Consider the following 16701-nt stretch of genomic DNA (forward strand, 5'->3'; position numbering starts at 1 on the left):
CGGCGGGCTGAAAGTGGGGGTGCGGATTATATGCAAGAGTGGGTAACACAAGCGAAAATACAGTACTATTAGATTACATCATTCTTTGTTGGCGAAAATTTGGTTGCAGTTGGCCTTTAAGTGGGGATGAGCCATCATGCGGTGCCGTGGTGCATGATGGGATAGAGTAATCAGGACTCAGTTGAAATGACCTTCCCCAAAGTGTCACTAACAGCTACTACAGCCTAGCCCGTTTATAACAAACACATTGGTAAACTAACATTAGTTCATTATATATGTTTTTCGTTATATCTGAACATAAAATATATGTATACAAATGGTAATGGAAAACGAAGATTTGTTTTTTATAGGCAGAATTTCGTTAAAACTGGCTTTGCTATAAGTAGGCTATACTGTACGCCGTAAAAAAATCGCACATCACTTTTTTCTAAGAAAGTCCTCAAGCACAAGGAAGGTAGAAATACACATCCGAATAAAACAGGCAAGGAAACAAGGCACAATTCCTAGCGCAGTGCATGCAGCTGTTGTTAATTCTGGGCCAATCCCCTGCATAGACACGTGTTAGCATGTAAAAGCCCAAACGGTTTTGTTTCCGTAATGCCAGATGGCCCACCAGATCGCCCGTCCCATCCTTTTCACCGTCTGTGTCTTTCGCTGTGCTAAATCTTATTTCTGAAACGTGAACTCACTCGCCCAGCAACATGTTTTACTGACCCACCAGCTACATCTAGCAATCGATTGCCTACAGTAGATATTACTGGCCATTTTCTGCATTTGCATGTGCCATATGCCGAGGTATATGGTGGGGTGGATTTTTTTATAAACAGCAGGTGACTGTAAGATGTTCCAGCAAAGGCATGTATTTTTGCCCTCAATGTAGAGAGGCAACCGAGCAGCAAACGCAGCCAATAAAACGTGATCTAAGAGCTTTATTTCTCTGAAATAAATAACGCAAGATAAGCACACAACGTTAATTGAAATCACAGCATCGGTGCCAACTGCAAGGCGCACCCAGCACTCATCGCCAGTCCCAGAAACGCACCCGCCCACAGCCACTTGCGCATGCCGGGATCGTGTTTCAGCCGGCTGTACTTCAAGACCCTGACAGCGGGGTCTTCGTCGAAGGCGTCCACGATGTCTCGGGCACATGTGAAGTTCCCCGTGGCGACAAGGAGACAGCCGGGGAAGAGGTAGCGCACGTCGACCACTCCGCACCGCGCCAGCACGCCCCGAATCTCGCCCTCACTGCGTCCGGTTGAGCGGACGCACATCCATGGAGGCCTGGCCTCCGACACAGTATCCGGACCGTGGAGGCTGACGTGGTGGCACTGGGCGCGGATCATGTTGATGCGGTTGACAAACGGCCGTATGGACGTGTGCAGGTGGGGCCAGCTCACGGGTTGCAGCGTCGGAGCTGGAACTTCCGAAAGCTGGGGAGCGGAAGGCAGCAAACGCAACACAGTGGCATTGGGTTTTGGTGAGTTCCCTGCTACATGGTACAACTCCCCACCGACACACAGCACTTCAAAAACAGCGCAGAGACAAGGACGGAAGAAGTGACAAACTCGTCTCTGCGCTGTTTTTGAAGTGCTAAATATTCGTACCCAACTAGCCCAACATCAAGACTTATGACAGGTAGCAGGCCAATCAGTAATGACCGAAATCTAAGGTCATGTCTGACATGGGCCATACAGGGAGTTGTAAGAATTGCAGTGTCTATAGGTTTTATTCACTGGCAAGGCAAGCATGCAGGCAACCATGTGAGTGCGCTGTTACTGGTTTGTCGGGCTCCGCGGAACGGCGGTACTTGTCCGTGCTAAGCACATGATGTGTGTTGGACGTTTGGAACTCTACCCCACCGAACGCAAAGTAATGCCTCAACTCCTATGTGAGTGCGATTAATAACATATCTGTTGACACCACCGTTGACAATGGAGTTGAAACGGAGCAGACGACGCACACCGGTGTGTTTTTTTTCTGCGGCCTGCATGCACTTTGGCACAAGCCGTGCCATGTCCGCGGTGCTTCAGCCATGTCCATGGCCATCTCCAATGTTGCCAAGCTGTCAATTGCCAATTAACAGCTAAACTTTTCAGTAAATACCATCTATACTTCGTTCCAGAAGCTGCATGCAGCAATGTGGAGGCTACATCGTTGTCAACAGTCCACCTACAGAGGATGCCTAACTCACCGCGAAGGGGGCCTCAAAAGGACATTTCTGTCTGCCCCCCTGGGCAGGGAGAACCGCAAGGCCCCAGTGCCTTTTGTCGCTTCCTTCAGTGAGTTGGGCGCCCTCAGTGGGCGGACTTTTGACAACAATGCAGCCTCCACAGTGCTGCATGCAGCTTCTGGAATGTCCGTCAGCATTCGTATCTTTAGGGCAGGGCAAGCGCACTGTGGATTATCTGCCGTGATTGTGTAGCAGTGACGTCTTGGCCTCTTGATCCCAAGGGTCGAAGTTTGAATCCACTACTTGAATGATTTTTATTTTAGTTTTTAGTTTTTGTTGTTCCAATGATTATTTCCTTCGATTACATTATTACTCAGTTTTAAAAGCTTTCAATGATTGGTTCTGTTTGTTTGATCAGATTAGGTTAGGTTAAGGAAAGTCAATGTTTCTAGGTTAGGCAATCTAAAAATGTTGGGGACAGCGAAGCAGTGCCGTACGTGGTGTTAGGCAAGATAATCCAGCCGGACATCACTTTAGTGGACTGCTTAAAGTGACATCGGCTGGCACATAGACACAGCGTTTGTAATTTCAATATATCGAAGAACTCTGGTACAACAACCTAGAAGGAAACTTTGCAGTTTAACGTTACACAAACAATTAACGAGTTGACGGACGTGCACGACAGGCCTGCAGTTGATCCCGTTGTGTGCAACCATTCCCTTTGTAACTGTACCCCTTAGCGACGGCTTCTGATGCCAGCTAGCTTGGACAGATCGTCGCACCAGTGGGCTAGTGATACCACATCTGGTACGGATTGGCCAAGACTGCCATACTACTGCTGTGAGCAACCACCCTTAGTACAAACTAGCACAGAGTGGGGCCCTAGTGATGATTAATCACCTCTCGTGCCAACTAGCCCATACCACCTATTGCACTAATGCACTACTGGGCTAGTTAACACCACATCTGGTGCCAGCTGGTCCAGACTGACACATTACTGTTATGTTATGCCTGTTGAACACCCACATCTAGTTCCAGGTAGCCCAAATCACCAGTCGCACTACAAGCTAGTTGGTACCACATCTGGTACCAACTGGCCCAGACTGACACATTACTGCCAGGTTATGCCTGTTAAACACCCACCTCTAGTGCCAGCTGGCCCGAACCACCTGTCGCACTATGGGCTAGTTGGTACCACATGTGGCACCAACTAGCCTGTACTGCCACACTACTACCAGGATCGTGCCAATTGAGCAACCCCCTTTAACATCAACTAGCACAGACTGTAGCGCTAGCGACAGTAGTTACCTGGTGAGCGGCTATGTGGGCCAGTCGCAGGAAGACAAAGCCGGCCGCATAGGCGTCACATCCGGCCTCGTGCGCTCGCAAACCCTTCGGTGTGCCCTCTGCATGGGGTGCAAAGGGCATCGGCAGCTCGCACATAGCCTTGTGCAGGGAGAACAGGTCCCCAGCCTCCAGGTAGTTCTTAAGCCAGGGTTGAACCTGCACATCACACATGCAGAGGCAGCTGTTAGGACCACGTTCACGCGCGGGCCACGAATGCATCTTTCGGTGTGAAGTGTTTCCTTCTATGATACTGAGAGGAGAGTGAAAGATGCCAGTATTTGTCACGGCCAATTGCTGTTTTTACAGCCTTAGCTGCTAATGATGTACTCTGTAGCAAGCTGAAAATGTTTTTCTTTACCATGATTAGTAACCAATGCCCTGATTAGGTGTGATTTACTGTGGAGCATCATCACCACCACCACCACTGCCATTTGATGTGAAATCCACAGCTCCCCTGCGTGTGGTCATCCCCAAATTTTTTCACCCTTTTCTAATAAAGGCGTTATGCATTCTTTGGCTGCCAGCGACACTAGCCCGCTATTTTTCGCCCCCTTATTATAGAATACGGCCCACCGCAAAATCTGCCCTCACCTATGTCACAATGTATCATCATGACTCCTTCCTAATAATGCAAGAGAACTGAATTGGGGGTTGGATCCTGTCCTTGCGAAAGACCGCGCTTAGCTTGGGACACACATACCACATTGAAAACTTTTGACAAATAATTTTTAACGTTTGAAAAGGCGTACTAAACACCAATGTTGGCCTCCAGAATGGAAGAGCTGCATTATTATGTCCTGTGCACCCAGCGGCCACGTACCTGTTGCCGCATTTCCAGAGCTATGTGCTTTGTGTCGTACACCTCTGGAAACAGCGTGCTGAGTGCAGTTTTCAGCTTAGCGTACGACTTGGGCAAGGGCTCGCAGAACTGGTGGTAAAAAAGCAGCAGGTCCATCAGCACATTGTGGCCCACTAGCGGCTTGCCGCTCGCAACCAGTGCTTCAAAGCAGCGGCTGAAACCCAGCAGGGAATTGCGTAGCTCCTCCTCGCTTGGCTCGCGCCCTTTACTGGCCTCGTCACTGTGTTCGGCCCGTCCGACGTCGTCAGCTAGGGTCAGGTGCAAACCTTCGACGCGCATGTCGAATTCGACAGCCGGGAAACGAGCTCTCAGGTCCGCCATTACCAGAGGTACTGCCAGGCCTTCGGGTGGCACCAGGATCAGCGACTTGCCGCCGCCTTCCGAGCGGTTGTTGTTGTCCAGCCATCGACGGACGCGATCGTAGATCTCCGCCAACTGCGGCTTATCCCGGCTTTGCTCCTTCCTCAAATAGGCGTCCAGTGCCCTACGGCAAGACCTGTCCGTGTACGGGACGCCTTTGTAGAAGCACTTGTTGAAATCAAAGCCGTACTGGCACAAAAATTCCACCGAAGACGCTTGCACGCTGAACTGCGGGTCGACGTTTCCGAAGGAACGCGGGCAGAGATAGACGCTGAAAGCCTGCGCTTTGTACAAGCTCTTTCCACTTACAGGGGTGAACGTGCAGATCCCCACTTGACATATGATGTAGCTGGAGACGCTCTGACGCAGCTTGTTGTAGCGGTCTTCGGCGCTGTCGAAAAGGCTAGGCGTTGCTTCAGGTTCGCGTACGAGGCCCGTAAACTCTGTGTCGACAGCAATGAAGGCGGCACCCGCGATTGCAGCCTCGATCTCGGGGCACAGGCGTTCGAAGTTGGACGTCGTGACTTCACTCATGTCGAGCCTTGGTCGATCACAGCGTCTCTCATCACACGGCTCGCTGAAGCTGCGCAAGTAATCTAGGCTGGTGCAAATGCTTTAAAACCAAATAATCTGCGACAAGTATGCTGCCAGCGGGCGTTCGAGCGCTTCACGCTTTGAAAATCGCACGTCTTGGGAGTTCGCGCACGTGACACATGGGCGCCGGCATATTTGTGTGAGAGGGCCTGGAGCTGCGTCTACCACGGCGACGTTGAGCGAGATGCAAAGGTGTTATTTCTTTATGTAGAAAAGAGAGGGCGATAGCCGCGTACTGTGACATCTGATCGTCACCTGGTTCAAGGAATCCGCAGAGAGGGTAATGAATGCTGAAATGGCTGAAACCTTGAAACGAGTGACTCACAGAACGAACGTTTCAAACACTGCCACTAATCGCACTCCGAGTGCGGATCAAGAAGTTTTGACATGGCTTTGGCAGTTTTGGCATGAGTTCTGGGGTCGCGCAAGTTTAGTCAGTCGGAAACAAGCGCGGACCAGCACAGATAACGTCACTAATGTACTTCTTTTAAAGAAAATAATAAAAAGAACTTTTAAGTGATGGCACTACTTGTCCACCCAAAATTCGCCAGAGTTTGGTTTTGGTTGTCTTACCGCGCTACAAACTTTGTTTGAAGCCCTTTAAGTGTCAAACCTGGTGGCTAACACAAGAACTACAATCAAAAGACAGCGTTGCGCCCGTTCCGTATGACAGGTAAAAGCTAACGGTAGCATCAGTCTCGGCTTCTTTCCTCCATGGTCTCAGTGTCTTCAGTCGTCCAGGCACACTTGCCCAACTTGCCTGAGTTCCCTGTCTATTCTGATTGTGCTTCAATGCGACGGAGGGTACCGAAGCAAGCATAAAGCGCCCGCGTAGCTCGTCGGCAAGTGGCCGTGGTTGTGATGAGGAGGAGGGAAGCAGCGCCGTCGTCTTTCTCGAGTGCGCGCCGTGCGCGCTGTCGTTTATCCTCTCCCGAGTGTGCGTGCGTGCTCGCTTAGCGTCGTGGTGTGTGCGGCCGCTCGCTGGGCGAACCACCGTTTCACCACCGCTCTGCAGCGGCTTTTGTGGTCGTGAGTGTGCGCGCTCGGGGCGTGAAGCTCGCTGCGCCCACGAGATGCGTGCCGCTGGCTGAGGCTCAGCTAGCCCTGCATCGTGGTTGACACCGACTGGAGCGGCGCTCACAGGGCAAGGCGACTGCGCCGCGAGCGTGTGGGCAGGCCGACAAACATGCCGACCCTACGGGACAAACTGGCCGACTTCTTACGCCAGTTGTCGACGGGCACGGAGCGCACGGGCGCCGATCCCAAGCCCGAGTGCCCGTCGCCGACCTCGGCGACGGCCACATTCATGCAGCGATATCTCAACGGGTGAGTGTGAATGGACGGCGCCCTGTGTAAACAAACGTTGTTGTTGGAAACCAGTCTGGTCTCTCGCGACCGTGGTGGTGGCCGCCTTTTAGCGCGCCGCTGCGGCGCACCAATTGTGATCTCGACTGCGCGTTGAGTTGTCGTGGGGGCGGCGGGGCTTAAAAGGCGCTGATGGTGCGACATCTCTTTTGCGCCGGGGTCGAAAACCTCGCCCGCGCGCGGTGGCGGTGTCCGTATTAACCGATATAACGGCCCCCAACCCGGAACAGCCGCTTAAAGCGGATGGCGCGCCTGACGCATCATACGCGCGAGCTTTTTTTTTCTTTTTTTCTCCCTCTGTACCGATCTTGGACAAAGTGCGAGGGTATCTCAAATTCCAAGGAGCGGTTTCTCAAGAAAACAATCGGTATTCCGCGCTGCGCGCGTGACCACCGCGACCGTTAGCTTGCATTCACGGTGCCCCACGACGTACTTTTCCAACGAAATACGTGACACAACTGCCAACGCGAACGAATGAATGAAGTCTTGCATGAACGTGTTTTGCATTTGGTATTATCGCCGGAAGAAAAGCTGGCAGTTAATTCGTTTTGGCGCTCTACTTTTCCGTCACTTTTAATACATTCACACTTTTTTCCGTTAGTTGCAGTAAATTCGTTATAACGAATTCCGTGTGACAAAAACGTTGTAAGCAAGACCGTTCTAAACGGATATGATTGACTTCTAGTGCTCTAGTGGGGACCATGGCACACTTCGAATAGAGCGGCTTTTCTTCTAATGAGGCGAGTTTGTTGTAAAAAGTATTTATGGTACCTTCTTTTTGTTCTGTGTTTGAGCTCGAACAAAAATTCGAGCTGTATGTAAAGCTGTTTAGTAATGGCTATTTTCAAGCTGTGTACCTAATTGGCGGTGAGCGCGAACACAGGCGGCGCTGCGAAGCGCGCCTCCGTGACGTCAGCTTAGGGATTCTCGCATTTGTCGTCTGCTTCACTCAGGATCACTCTCCCTGCTGTTTCTTTGCGCTCGGTCAACGTCTGATGCTTGTCCGCACCATAATTGGCGTGTGGGTAACTTTTTATCATAATAATAGGCTTAAAATCGCATACACTAGCTCATGGTGTCAATTAAAGTATAGTTTTGGATACCGCTACGGGAGAAACCACGTTGTTTAGGGCGCGATCGCGGTGGCGTAGCACAAACCTTCTCATTGTATTTGCATGTGAATAAACAAAGCACGCTGCGGATATGCACCTTCTTGTACGCAGCCGTAATGAAAGCCAATTTGTGAAGAAGGGAATGTATGCCATACAAAATGAAGGAAATATCCACACGACCTTTGTGAGGCTCCCAAACATCCCGAAACCTCCTAATAAGAAGTTGGTGACGGCGCAGAAAAATTAATGCGTTGGGCAGAAAAAAAAAGCACGAAAAATTAATCCGATACAAGACAACAACGAAAGAAACAGATGAAAGCCGCTTTATTTCCTGCTGTGCGATGAGCGTGTAGAGGCCGCTGATTGGTACGTAGTATTAGACTGTTGAGTCTTAATAGAGCATCTCAAAAATACTGCAGGAAAGCCTACACATTTTGAATACTTATCGAGAAGCTCTGATCACTGATCCTCGCGAATAAGCAAGAAAGGACGACTTACACACGATCTTCTGACTGATACTCTGAAGAAAGTTGTTCTCTATCTCTTCGTGTATTGCAAACTTGTGGGTGATGCAGCTTCAAATTATTCAGATGCGTCAGAAGCTGGTAAAATAACTGAGTCGCTAGAAATACGCTTTTTAACGCACTACAGCAACGAAGCGGGCGATTTCTAGCCCAGGCACTGTTGCCTCTCACAAGCGGAGTGTAGCAGACGACAGCGGCGCGAATCCCTAAGCTGACGTCAAAGCCAGGGGGCGCCACTCAAAGATCTCACCGCCAATAGTAAGGCTAGGCTTTAGCATGTGCTGTGCGGGAAGCAGTGCCTTTTTGAGGTCTTGGCACTTCCATAAATAAGAAGAAAAAAATATCCCCTGGAACCATATATTTTCGTGCATTTCAAGTGTTATACCAACACAGACTAATGCTCTAACCTTCAGAAGAATTTTTAATGTGGGGCAGAGTGAAGTTTTTATAAAGCCTAGGGCAAAATTCGCAAACGGTGAGTTCAAGCAGTCTTTGAGGAACACACATCTTCTGCTGCACTAGCGTGAAGGAGCAGTCGAAAGAAGCCAAAGCAATTCATTCATTGGGAACTAGATAAGTGAAACAGCCAACATTCCGTTAGCTGAACCTCTTGCTTTGCCGCAAAGGCAACAATATCGGCAACACAGTCGATAAATATGTCTGTTATCTTGCTGTCTGTCGGGTACCAATACTTGCTGTCCAACCTAGATCTGTGAAGAGTGCAATGGACGTAGCTTGAGCAGGGGGGGGGTTGGGAGTGGAGATACTGACTTGAGAATCCTTGGCTTGTAATCTCTCCTTGACAGTCGCTGGCTGTTTGACATGGATGCCCAAACGCACATTGTCTGGATAAGGCCCTTGCCAGACCTTGCTGGTCGCTTGCACCGTATCTCCAAGGAAGTCTCCGTGCAGCATGGAAGTTACGAAAAGTGATGATTATGATTGGATTTTTATGGTGCAAGGCTGACTAAGGGCAAAGAGCACCCTTAGTTAAGAAAAGTGGAATGTTTGGCATGAGGTGTTGTGCACAAAAAAGAGCAAATGTGGCCCTGCAAAGGACCACACTTTTCTTCAGTACGATATTAACAAATCTCGGGCATCTTTATGAAGAAATTTGTTTTGGCTAGTGTTTGGTTCATAGGGGCAAGCCATGGAGAACCTTACATTAAAACAGTTTGACATATTGTAATAAATAATTTAGCATTAATATTTATGTTTCTGTGAAATTGTCATCTGTTAATAATTTCTTATCTTATAATTAAGTATAACAAACTCCTTCTCATTCTATTCAACTAGCGTGATCTCTTGCCTGAATTGTTCAGCAAAAGTCTTGAGCCTGCATTTATTTCTGAGTCTCGAGAGATGTAAACTATAAAGCACTTGTTGCTTTTTTGTGAAAAAGCTGAAGGTGTGTCACCCTGGTTCGCAGCTTAGTTTAATGCTACCTCAGACGTCAAAATTTTTTTTTAGCTTTTTCATGATTAATATTGACATCTGTATCAATTTACACGCTCACAGTACGTTAAATTATACTTTTGTGACTTGTGACTGTACTTCCAGAGCTCGGTGAAAGGCTGGGGCTGAATTAAAATGGATGCTTTTTTTTTTCTGGCGTCAAAACAGTAGATGGAGCACGGGGAAAGACAGGGCATAAATGCATACCTACGCCACCTCAAAGCATTGCTTTATTAAGGCTAAAAAGTGGTTTTACGGATTATGGTTTGGGGGCGTGTCCTGAACTGATGATAAAGTTTTGGCAGGTAGAAACCAATGCACATCTTGTGTTCGGGGTTTATTAATATTGGTGGATCAGGCTTTGACTGTGTAGTAATGGCGTAAGCTTGGCACTTTGCGAGGTATTGCACAATGTGTCATTAAATTCTTGGGTTAATTCTTGTACAGATTAGAGCATCTCTTATCACCCTATTCATGTCCACCACAAGACGAAGGCCTCTCCCATTGACCTCCATCCGCTCCTGTTCTGCGCTACTCGGGTCCGCAATTTACCCCCGAATTTTGCTATTTCATTCCTCCATTGAGTTATTGGCCTTCCCCTTCTTATAGACTTATCTCTTGGTATCCACTCTGTTACCCTAATTGTCCACTGGTAGTCGGTTCGTCTCACTCCATGGCCAGCCCAAGTCCATTTCTTTTTCTTTATTTGAACTCTGATATCATCTACTTGAGTTTATTCCCTGATCCAGGAAGCTCGTTTCCTGTCCCTAAGTGCTACTCCTGCCATTATTCGCTCCATGGCCCGTTGAGCAGACCCACGTTTTCGGTAAGTGTGCTGCTGAGTAAGTCCAAAGTTTCTGCCCCTGAGTCATCGCTGGCAGTATGCGTTGGTTGTACACCATTCTTTTAGTGAAAGAGGTAACCTACTTTTAATTACTTTAGAATGCTTGCTGAATGCTTGCTCCAGCCCTTTAGTGATTCTACGCCTGATTTCCTTTTCGTAGTATATAAATCGGCACTCACAACTTGCCCAAGTTAGTTTTATTACTCCACGTCTCCTAGTATTTAATTGGCTAAGTTGAAGGGGGCACTTTCTTCACGTCTATTTAACACTACTTCCATTAATCCTATGACAAGGATTTCTGAGTGCAGCTCCTGAAGTATCCTCTGAATCCTGAATCCTTGAATCCTTTGAGCAGCTCTTGGAGTATCCTGAAGAACCACTGAACATGATGTCATCTGCTAATCTCGGGTGGCTGAAATATTTTCCGTCTACTCTCATCCCTGGCTACTTCCAATCAAGCTCCTTCTAGACATGATGTAACTGATTTTGGGTGAGGTGGTGTCACCACATCTGACACCTTTACTAATAGGGATCTGAACACCTTTCTTTTGGCGTCCTCCAAGAGCACTGTGTACGCCTTTCTTCCTGTTCTCTCAATGTTTCCATTACTGGAGGGGTTTCTGCTGCGTCAAAAGCCTTTCTGTAATTTGAAATTGCAACAAGTAAACTTCACTCACCTCTCAATAAGCAGTATTGTTGGCTTTGTAAGACGCCAGTCTCATATTGTGCTGTTTTTGTGTTGGGGTCTATGTGCCATGATTTGCACAAGAACAGCTCAGAAAATTCAGTTCAAAGTTATTAGTCAAAGATAGTGAACAGCCAACATTCCATTAGCCGAACCTCTTGCTTCGTCGCAAAGGAAACAATATCGGCAACACAGTCAATGAATATGTCCGTTATCTTGCTATCTGTCGGGTACCAATACTTGCTGTCCAACCTAGATCGCAGTACTTTAAGAGGTAGCCTTTCTAATTTGAAATTTTTTGGCTTTGGGTTTGCATTCTCCTTTTTATTTGGATTGAAGTTTTTCGGCGATATACTGCTTTGAAACCTTAAAGTTGTGTATGTCTGTTAGTATTGCATGCAAAACTGACTTATGAAACGTGGTACAGCATTACCATGCTTGAATGCCTGTGCCATGTTTTATTTACTACTGTGTGCACAGTTATTGTAATCGTAAGGTTAGAGAAATGGAAATGTTTAGATACGTGGTGGCCGCAAAAATCTTTTTATAATGTACGAAGGAAAAAATGCCCCAAACCCTGATTCTGCAACGCACCAGTTTTTCTGCAAAAAAAAAGAGAGAGAGATAGATAGATAGAGAGAGAGAGGAAAGCTGGAACGAGAAGTCATTTGCCATCATCAGCTGGCACTCTTGCACAGGTTGTTGCCTACATGTAGGGTGTTAAGCAATTTTGACATGCTTTGTGTTCCACTCACATTCACATTTGCCCATCACTGTACTTACATACATGAGTAACACATACCCAACAAGGGAATACCAGCCAAAACTCGATTAACAGCTGGTAAAATGATCGCAACCTATTGTTGCAAAAACCAACAATTTCAATGAATCAATCAGCTTCAATCAACCTATAATTTTAAACGAAGCGAATTTCAGCCGATGCTGAAATTCGCAGCAAGTGCTGTGGTTTTTGTGCCTCAAATAATTTCTTGCAGTGAGATAACTAGAACTATAAGATTCACTGTAAAATTACACTGCTAAAAATCGTGTTCAAATGACAAAAGGAATAAGATGGAATTTCCTGGTCTACGATCTTCCCCCATTGTATAGCAAACCGAGCGATTCTATTAAAAGATTAATCATGACAGCGCACAGCAGGCTTTTATTTAGCGTGCATGGGAAGTTGAAGCACAGCCCCGGAAGGTTTATTAAAAAGAAAGGACGCGTAGCCTGGTCGCAGCTTGCTACGTGTGACGGGTAAACGAGCGGGAATTGTTGCGTGTCGCCTGCAAACAGGTGCAGCAGCTGTGCGGTTGCCATGTGCTGGCACGAACAGCTGTGTGTGCGACGTGGGCAGCCTTTGCCTCTCATCATGACATTTGAGTCGCACAGCAAAGACGGCTAGGCAGGGACTGGCATTATTGCCGGTTAGACGGTTGAGTAGAACGTGGTTTTCTGGTGCCGAATTCTGCTGGGCGCCGTAATTCCGGTGGGGTTGATTCCCCGCGGGATCTGCTTGATGTCACGCAGTCTTGGTGGTGTTTTCGCTCTAGCCAATTGCAAGAGATTCCGCGGGAAATCAACCCCGCTGGTTATCTTCCGGCGCCCAGTAGAATTCAAGTCTTGATTGGCATCGGCAGCACTAGGCAGAGGTTTATTTATGCATGGATACAGCTATTCTATGTGCAGAAACGATATGTAGACTTGCAACAGCTCCAAAACTGAGTTCGAATCGTTTTTTTTTTTTTTTTTGCCCTCCTCGAATTTTCGTGTCATATTTTCCTGAAGTTTTTCATCTTCCTCTACTGCTGACCTCCCTTCCTAAAAATTCATTTGCTAATTAGATGTTCCACCTGTCGTCAGTCTGCCACACTGTATGGTAACCCAGCCCCAGTTCTTCGTAACATGAGCTATGGGTTTTTTTGTGTGAGCTTGTATCTTAAACCACGACACTGCATATATGGAACTGTGTGGGCGCACATAAGTGCAAGCCTTAGTTTTTGGTTTTATTGTTTGTTTTTTTTTAATTCGGACTGAAAAACTGTGACACCACTTCCAATATCGCAAATTAAGAACAAATCGTTTCTTTTTAATAATGTCTTTTAGAAATTCAGAAACTCGTTGAGGTTTTGCTCATGTCAATGCAAATATTATTCAGCCGCATACACGATACAAGGAATATGACTCGGGTAATGTATTCCAAAGAACTGCTAATAGCAAAACAAAAAAAAAGGCTGTCAAAACTCGCACAGTCTCGGCATCTTAGATGCGTCTTTTTTTTGCCAAAGCACAGCTGAAAGCTGCTGCAGTGTAGTGATGAGCTGTGTGAGGGTGGTATTTGCTGTAAAGGGCATCTGGGAATTCTATCTCACGTTTGCAACTATGTTTTGGCAATTGCTTTGAAGTCTTTGCAAGCAGAACCTGCTTTGAAGCAAGTTGCCACCAAAACCAGCAGAATTTTGTTGTGATGAAATTATTCACCTTGGCGGCATATTTGTTCTTGGTTACAAATTACTTCCAAGCTTTGTCGTCACTGCATTTTCACTTTGTACGGAGAATTTTGCTTGGTTAAAAAAAAGGCTAGCAGAAAGCATGTTCGGGTGTTTCCCCTTGTGGTGAAATCGCATCTCTCATATTGTTGCTTTAGTTTTTAAATGATAGCTCAGCAGCGCGTGAGGATGCTCCTTGCCAAGTGATCAATAATCGATCAGCGACAGCTCAGTAGGAGCTGGGGCTTTGTGCCAGACACAGCAGCAACGCCCAGCAGCGGCCTTAAAGCTCCTGCCAACTGCACAAAGGCATTGCCTGTTTTGAAAACAATGGCTACCCGATCCCCCACACTAGGGTGTTCGGCTCAGATGGAAGAAAGTTGAATAGGTGTGGTTGGAAGGGAACTGTAAAGTGAAACCTTGAAACCATTTGCCAGGAAACAAGCAACCTATTGTCTGGCAGCTCAGATAGGCGCATGGAGCCTGGCATCTGTCTGCAGGAATGTTTAGGTCAGTCTTTTTGTTGAAGGAGTGGTTAGGACTCTGAACAGGTGTTCAGGTGAAGGGGAGGGGGAACTGAACTACCTTCAACACACACCTCTCTTTAAAATATATAATGGTTATGACCCTGAACAGGTGTAGGTAAAAAAAGGGGGGTGGGGTGAACTTCCACTCACAACCCCGTATGCACATGTCATGTTCTAAGACCGTTCCGGAATTTTTTTGGATGTATGCAAGAAAGGAGTTCTTTGCCTACGAGTGTGAGCAGGTGTGAGTAAGGCTGCACTTGGAAGGAAGTACGGAAAACTGCGGCTGATTATGAGAGTTAAATTCGGCTATTGAAAAGTTTTCTTCGAATAAACGTAGCATGGCATGAAACTGGAAAAGCCTGGAATGCTAACCTTAGAAATGTTGTGAGCCACAGTACAAGCCAATTTACAGTAAAGCTCGTTTATTGAGAGCTATTGAATTGCATAGCTTCATATACATATATTGAAATTTTCAATACATATAGTTATGAGCAATAACATTCACGTTTTTTTTTGGTGACCCAGCATTGTTGGATATCATTGTGTTGCTGCTCATGGCCTCATATTTTCCTTCTTTCTTTTTAGTTTTTGCCGGGGGATAAAACAATGTCATAATCAAGTGCCTTGGAACATATGTGTTAATCTATGTGGCAAATAAATTCCAGCTTTGATGCAGTGTCAACTTTTTATTGTCAGCGGCATTTACCCCGTAGACTCACTATTGAGGGCCGAAACCTCTTCACTGACACGTAGGTTTCTGGGGACCAAACAGCTTGGGGACTAAGTTATGTCATATGTGAAATCTAGAAAGTGGGTTTTTGTTTTTAGTCGTTCCCTCTGGCCTGAATTTGAAGAGGGAGTCTTGCGTCCCATAGTGAAATTGTCAAAGTTGCGCCGTGCTTTTTTGTCGCCATTTTTAGGCCCTCAGTCTGTGCTTGTGGAACTGCCTTTCTCACGGCCGCCTTTTTCGAGCCCCCCAGATCATCGAAGCGTGACAAACGACCTTGCCATTTTCTTCCGAGGTGGCTGCTTTTCAAAGAGTGCTGAAAAGGAAATGGTTAGTTGGACCGTCGCGCCGGCATCCTTCCAACGACGACTTGGTTTCCGTTTTTAAGCCGTTGGCGGTTGTGGTAGGCTCTGGTTGAAGCTGGTTTTTCTATTCAAAGTGCAACTTTGCTGGAACAGGGGAATTTGGCTACTAAGTGATGTCTCGGAATTTTTTTAGGCTGTTGCTTTTCAAAGTAAGCGATTCAGGTTCTTAGCAACTCTTGTAAAGCTTGGAAAATTTTCAGCGGGAAATTTATTCGTTTACAGCGAATGCAATGTACTGATATAGGTGTAACCTTAATGCAGCATGTTAAGCAAAATTGCCCATCCCTGCATTTTGATATCGGAGAGATGGGCACATTGGTGAAGTTTAATCCTGGCTGAAGATTAATCAAACACTCTTTAAGACAGATCGTGTCGCCACATTTCTGCGAAACTCCTTCCTAATCTGAATTTCTTGCTGGCGTTAAGGGGACACCAAAGAATAGAAACAAGCTGACCTCTGTTAGTGGGTTACTGTGCAGTGAATACAACTACTGCACTGTGACAGCAGCAGTGGCTTACTAATGCAGAAAATGCCACAAGTGGGGGAAAAAAAACCATGCAGCCCTAAACGCTTTCCTGCACTATGACTTCTGACGCTTAAAATCAACCATTGCTGGCATCAAAAAAGGTGTCAAGTGACTCTAAACGAAGTAGATGAACTGGAAAAGGGGAACACAAGAAACAACCTTATCATATATTGCGTAGACAAGGAGCACAAAATAGCAGCTAAAAAAACTCTCGTCGGTATTTTTTTTTAACATTCCTGTTTAATCTTCGGAAGTAAGGTAAGATAAGATAATCTTTATTTTCTCCAGAAGAAACTGGAAGGTCGTCCTGGCTAAAAGCTGCTGAAGACAGCTTGGCAGTGGCCCAGAAGAAACCCTACCCTCACTTCCCTAGAGAAAATGGTTGCTGGTCCCTGCTGGTTTATGGCCAAATTCTCAGCTGGGCGCTGCTGGTCCCATCTGGTCCCAACTGGGACCAGCAGTGGCCAGCAAGGACCAGCAACATTTTCTCTAGGGTTGGCAGGGACAAAGAAAAAGAATCACTCGTAACAAAAGCAAATGAAAGAGTACATCCTTGGTACGTAGTTATAAAACACAGTAAGCTGAATTCAAAAAGTTATACAAGAATTACGGTATCAAAATTCACAATTCGTACAAATTAACACAAAAAGACAGTTCTACACACAGGAAGACATGAAACAACAGCAATAGCACATAAATACAAAACATCAACAATGATTGTAACAGTGATGGAAACTACAAGTTTACG

General features: G+C 46.6%; 2 protein-coding genes across 2 annotated transcripts in view; one reads left to right on the plus strand and one right to left on the minus strand.

Annotated features, from left to right (window-relative positions):
- Positions 1–909: 909 nt before the first annotated feature.
- On the minus strand, positions 910–5792 carry LOC144162774 (poly(A)-specific ribonuclease PNLDC1-like). Its single transcript, XM_077693429.1, has 3 exons — positions 4338–5792; positions 3479–3673; positions 910–1430 (listed from the first exon to the last, which is right to left on the minus strand). Exons 1-3 carry the CDS (start codon positions 5268–5270, stop codon positions 981–983), a joined length of 1578 nt encoding a protein of 525 aa, XP_077549555.1. The 5' UTR covers positions 5271–5792; the 3' UTR covers positions 910–980.
- Positions 5793–5999: 207 nt separating this feature from the next.
- The window catches only part of LOC144162773 (PP2C-like domain-containing protein CG9801), a 32637-nt gene continuing 21935 nt past the window's right edge, over positions 6000–16701 (plus strand). The window contains exon 1 of the mRNA XM_077693428.1: positions 6000–6656. Coding sequence (XP_077549554.1) covers positions 6517–6656 — 140 coding nt within the window. The 5' untranslated portion in view covers positions 6000–6516. The remainder of the gene's footprint in view (positions 6657–16701) is intronic.

This window comes from Haemaphysalis longicornis, unplaced genomic scaffold (assembly GCF_048455015.1).
Source record: "Haemaphysalis longicornis isolate Haplotype H1 unplaced genomic scaffold, Haemaphysalis longicornis Haplotype H1 scaffold_12, whole genome shotgun sequence".
Taxonomy (NCBI): domain Eukaryota; kingdom Metazoa; phylum Arthropoda; class Arachnida; order Ixodida; family Ixodidae; genus Haemaphysalis; species Haemaphysalis longicornis.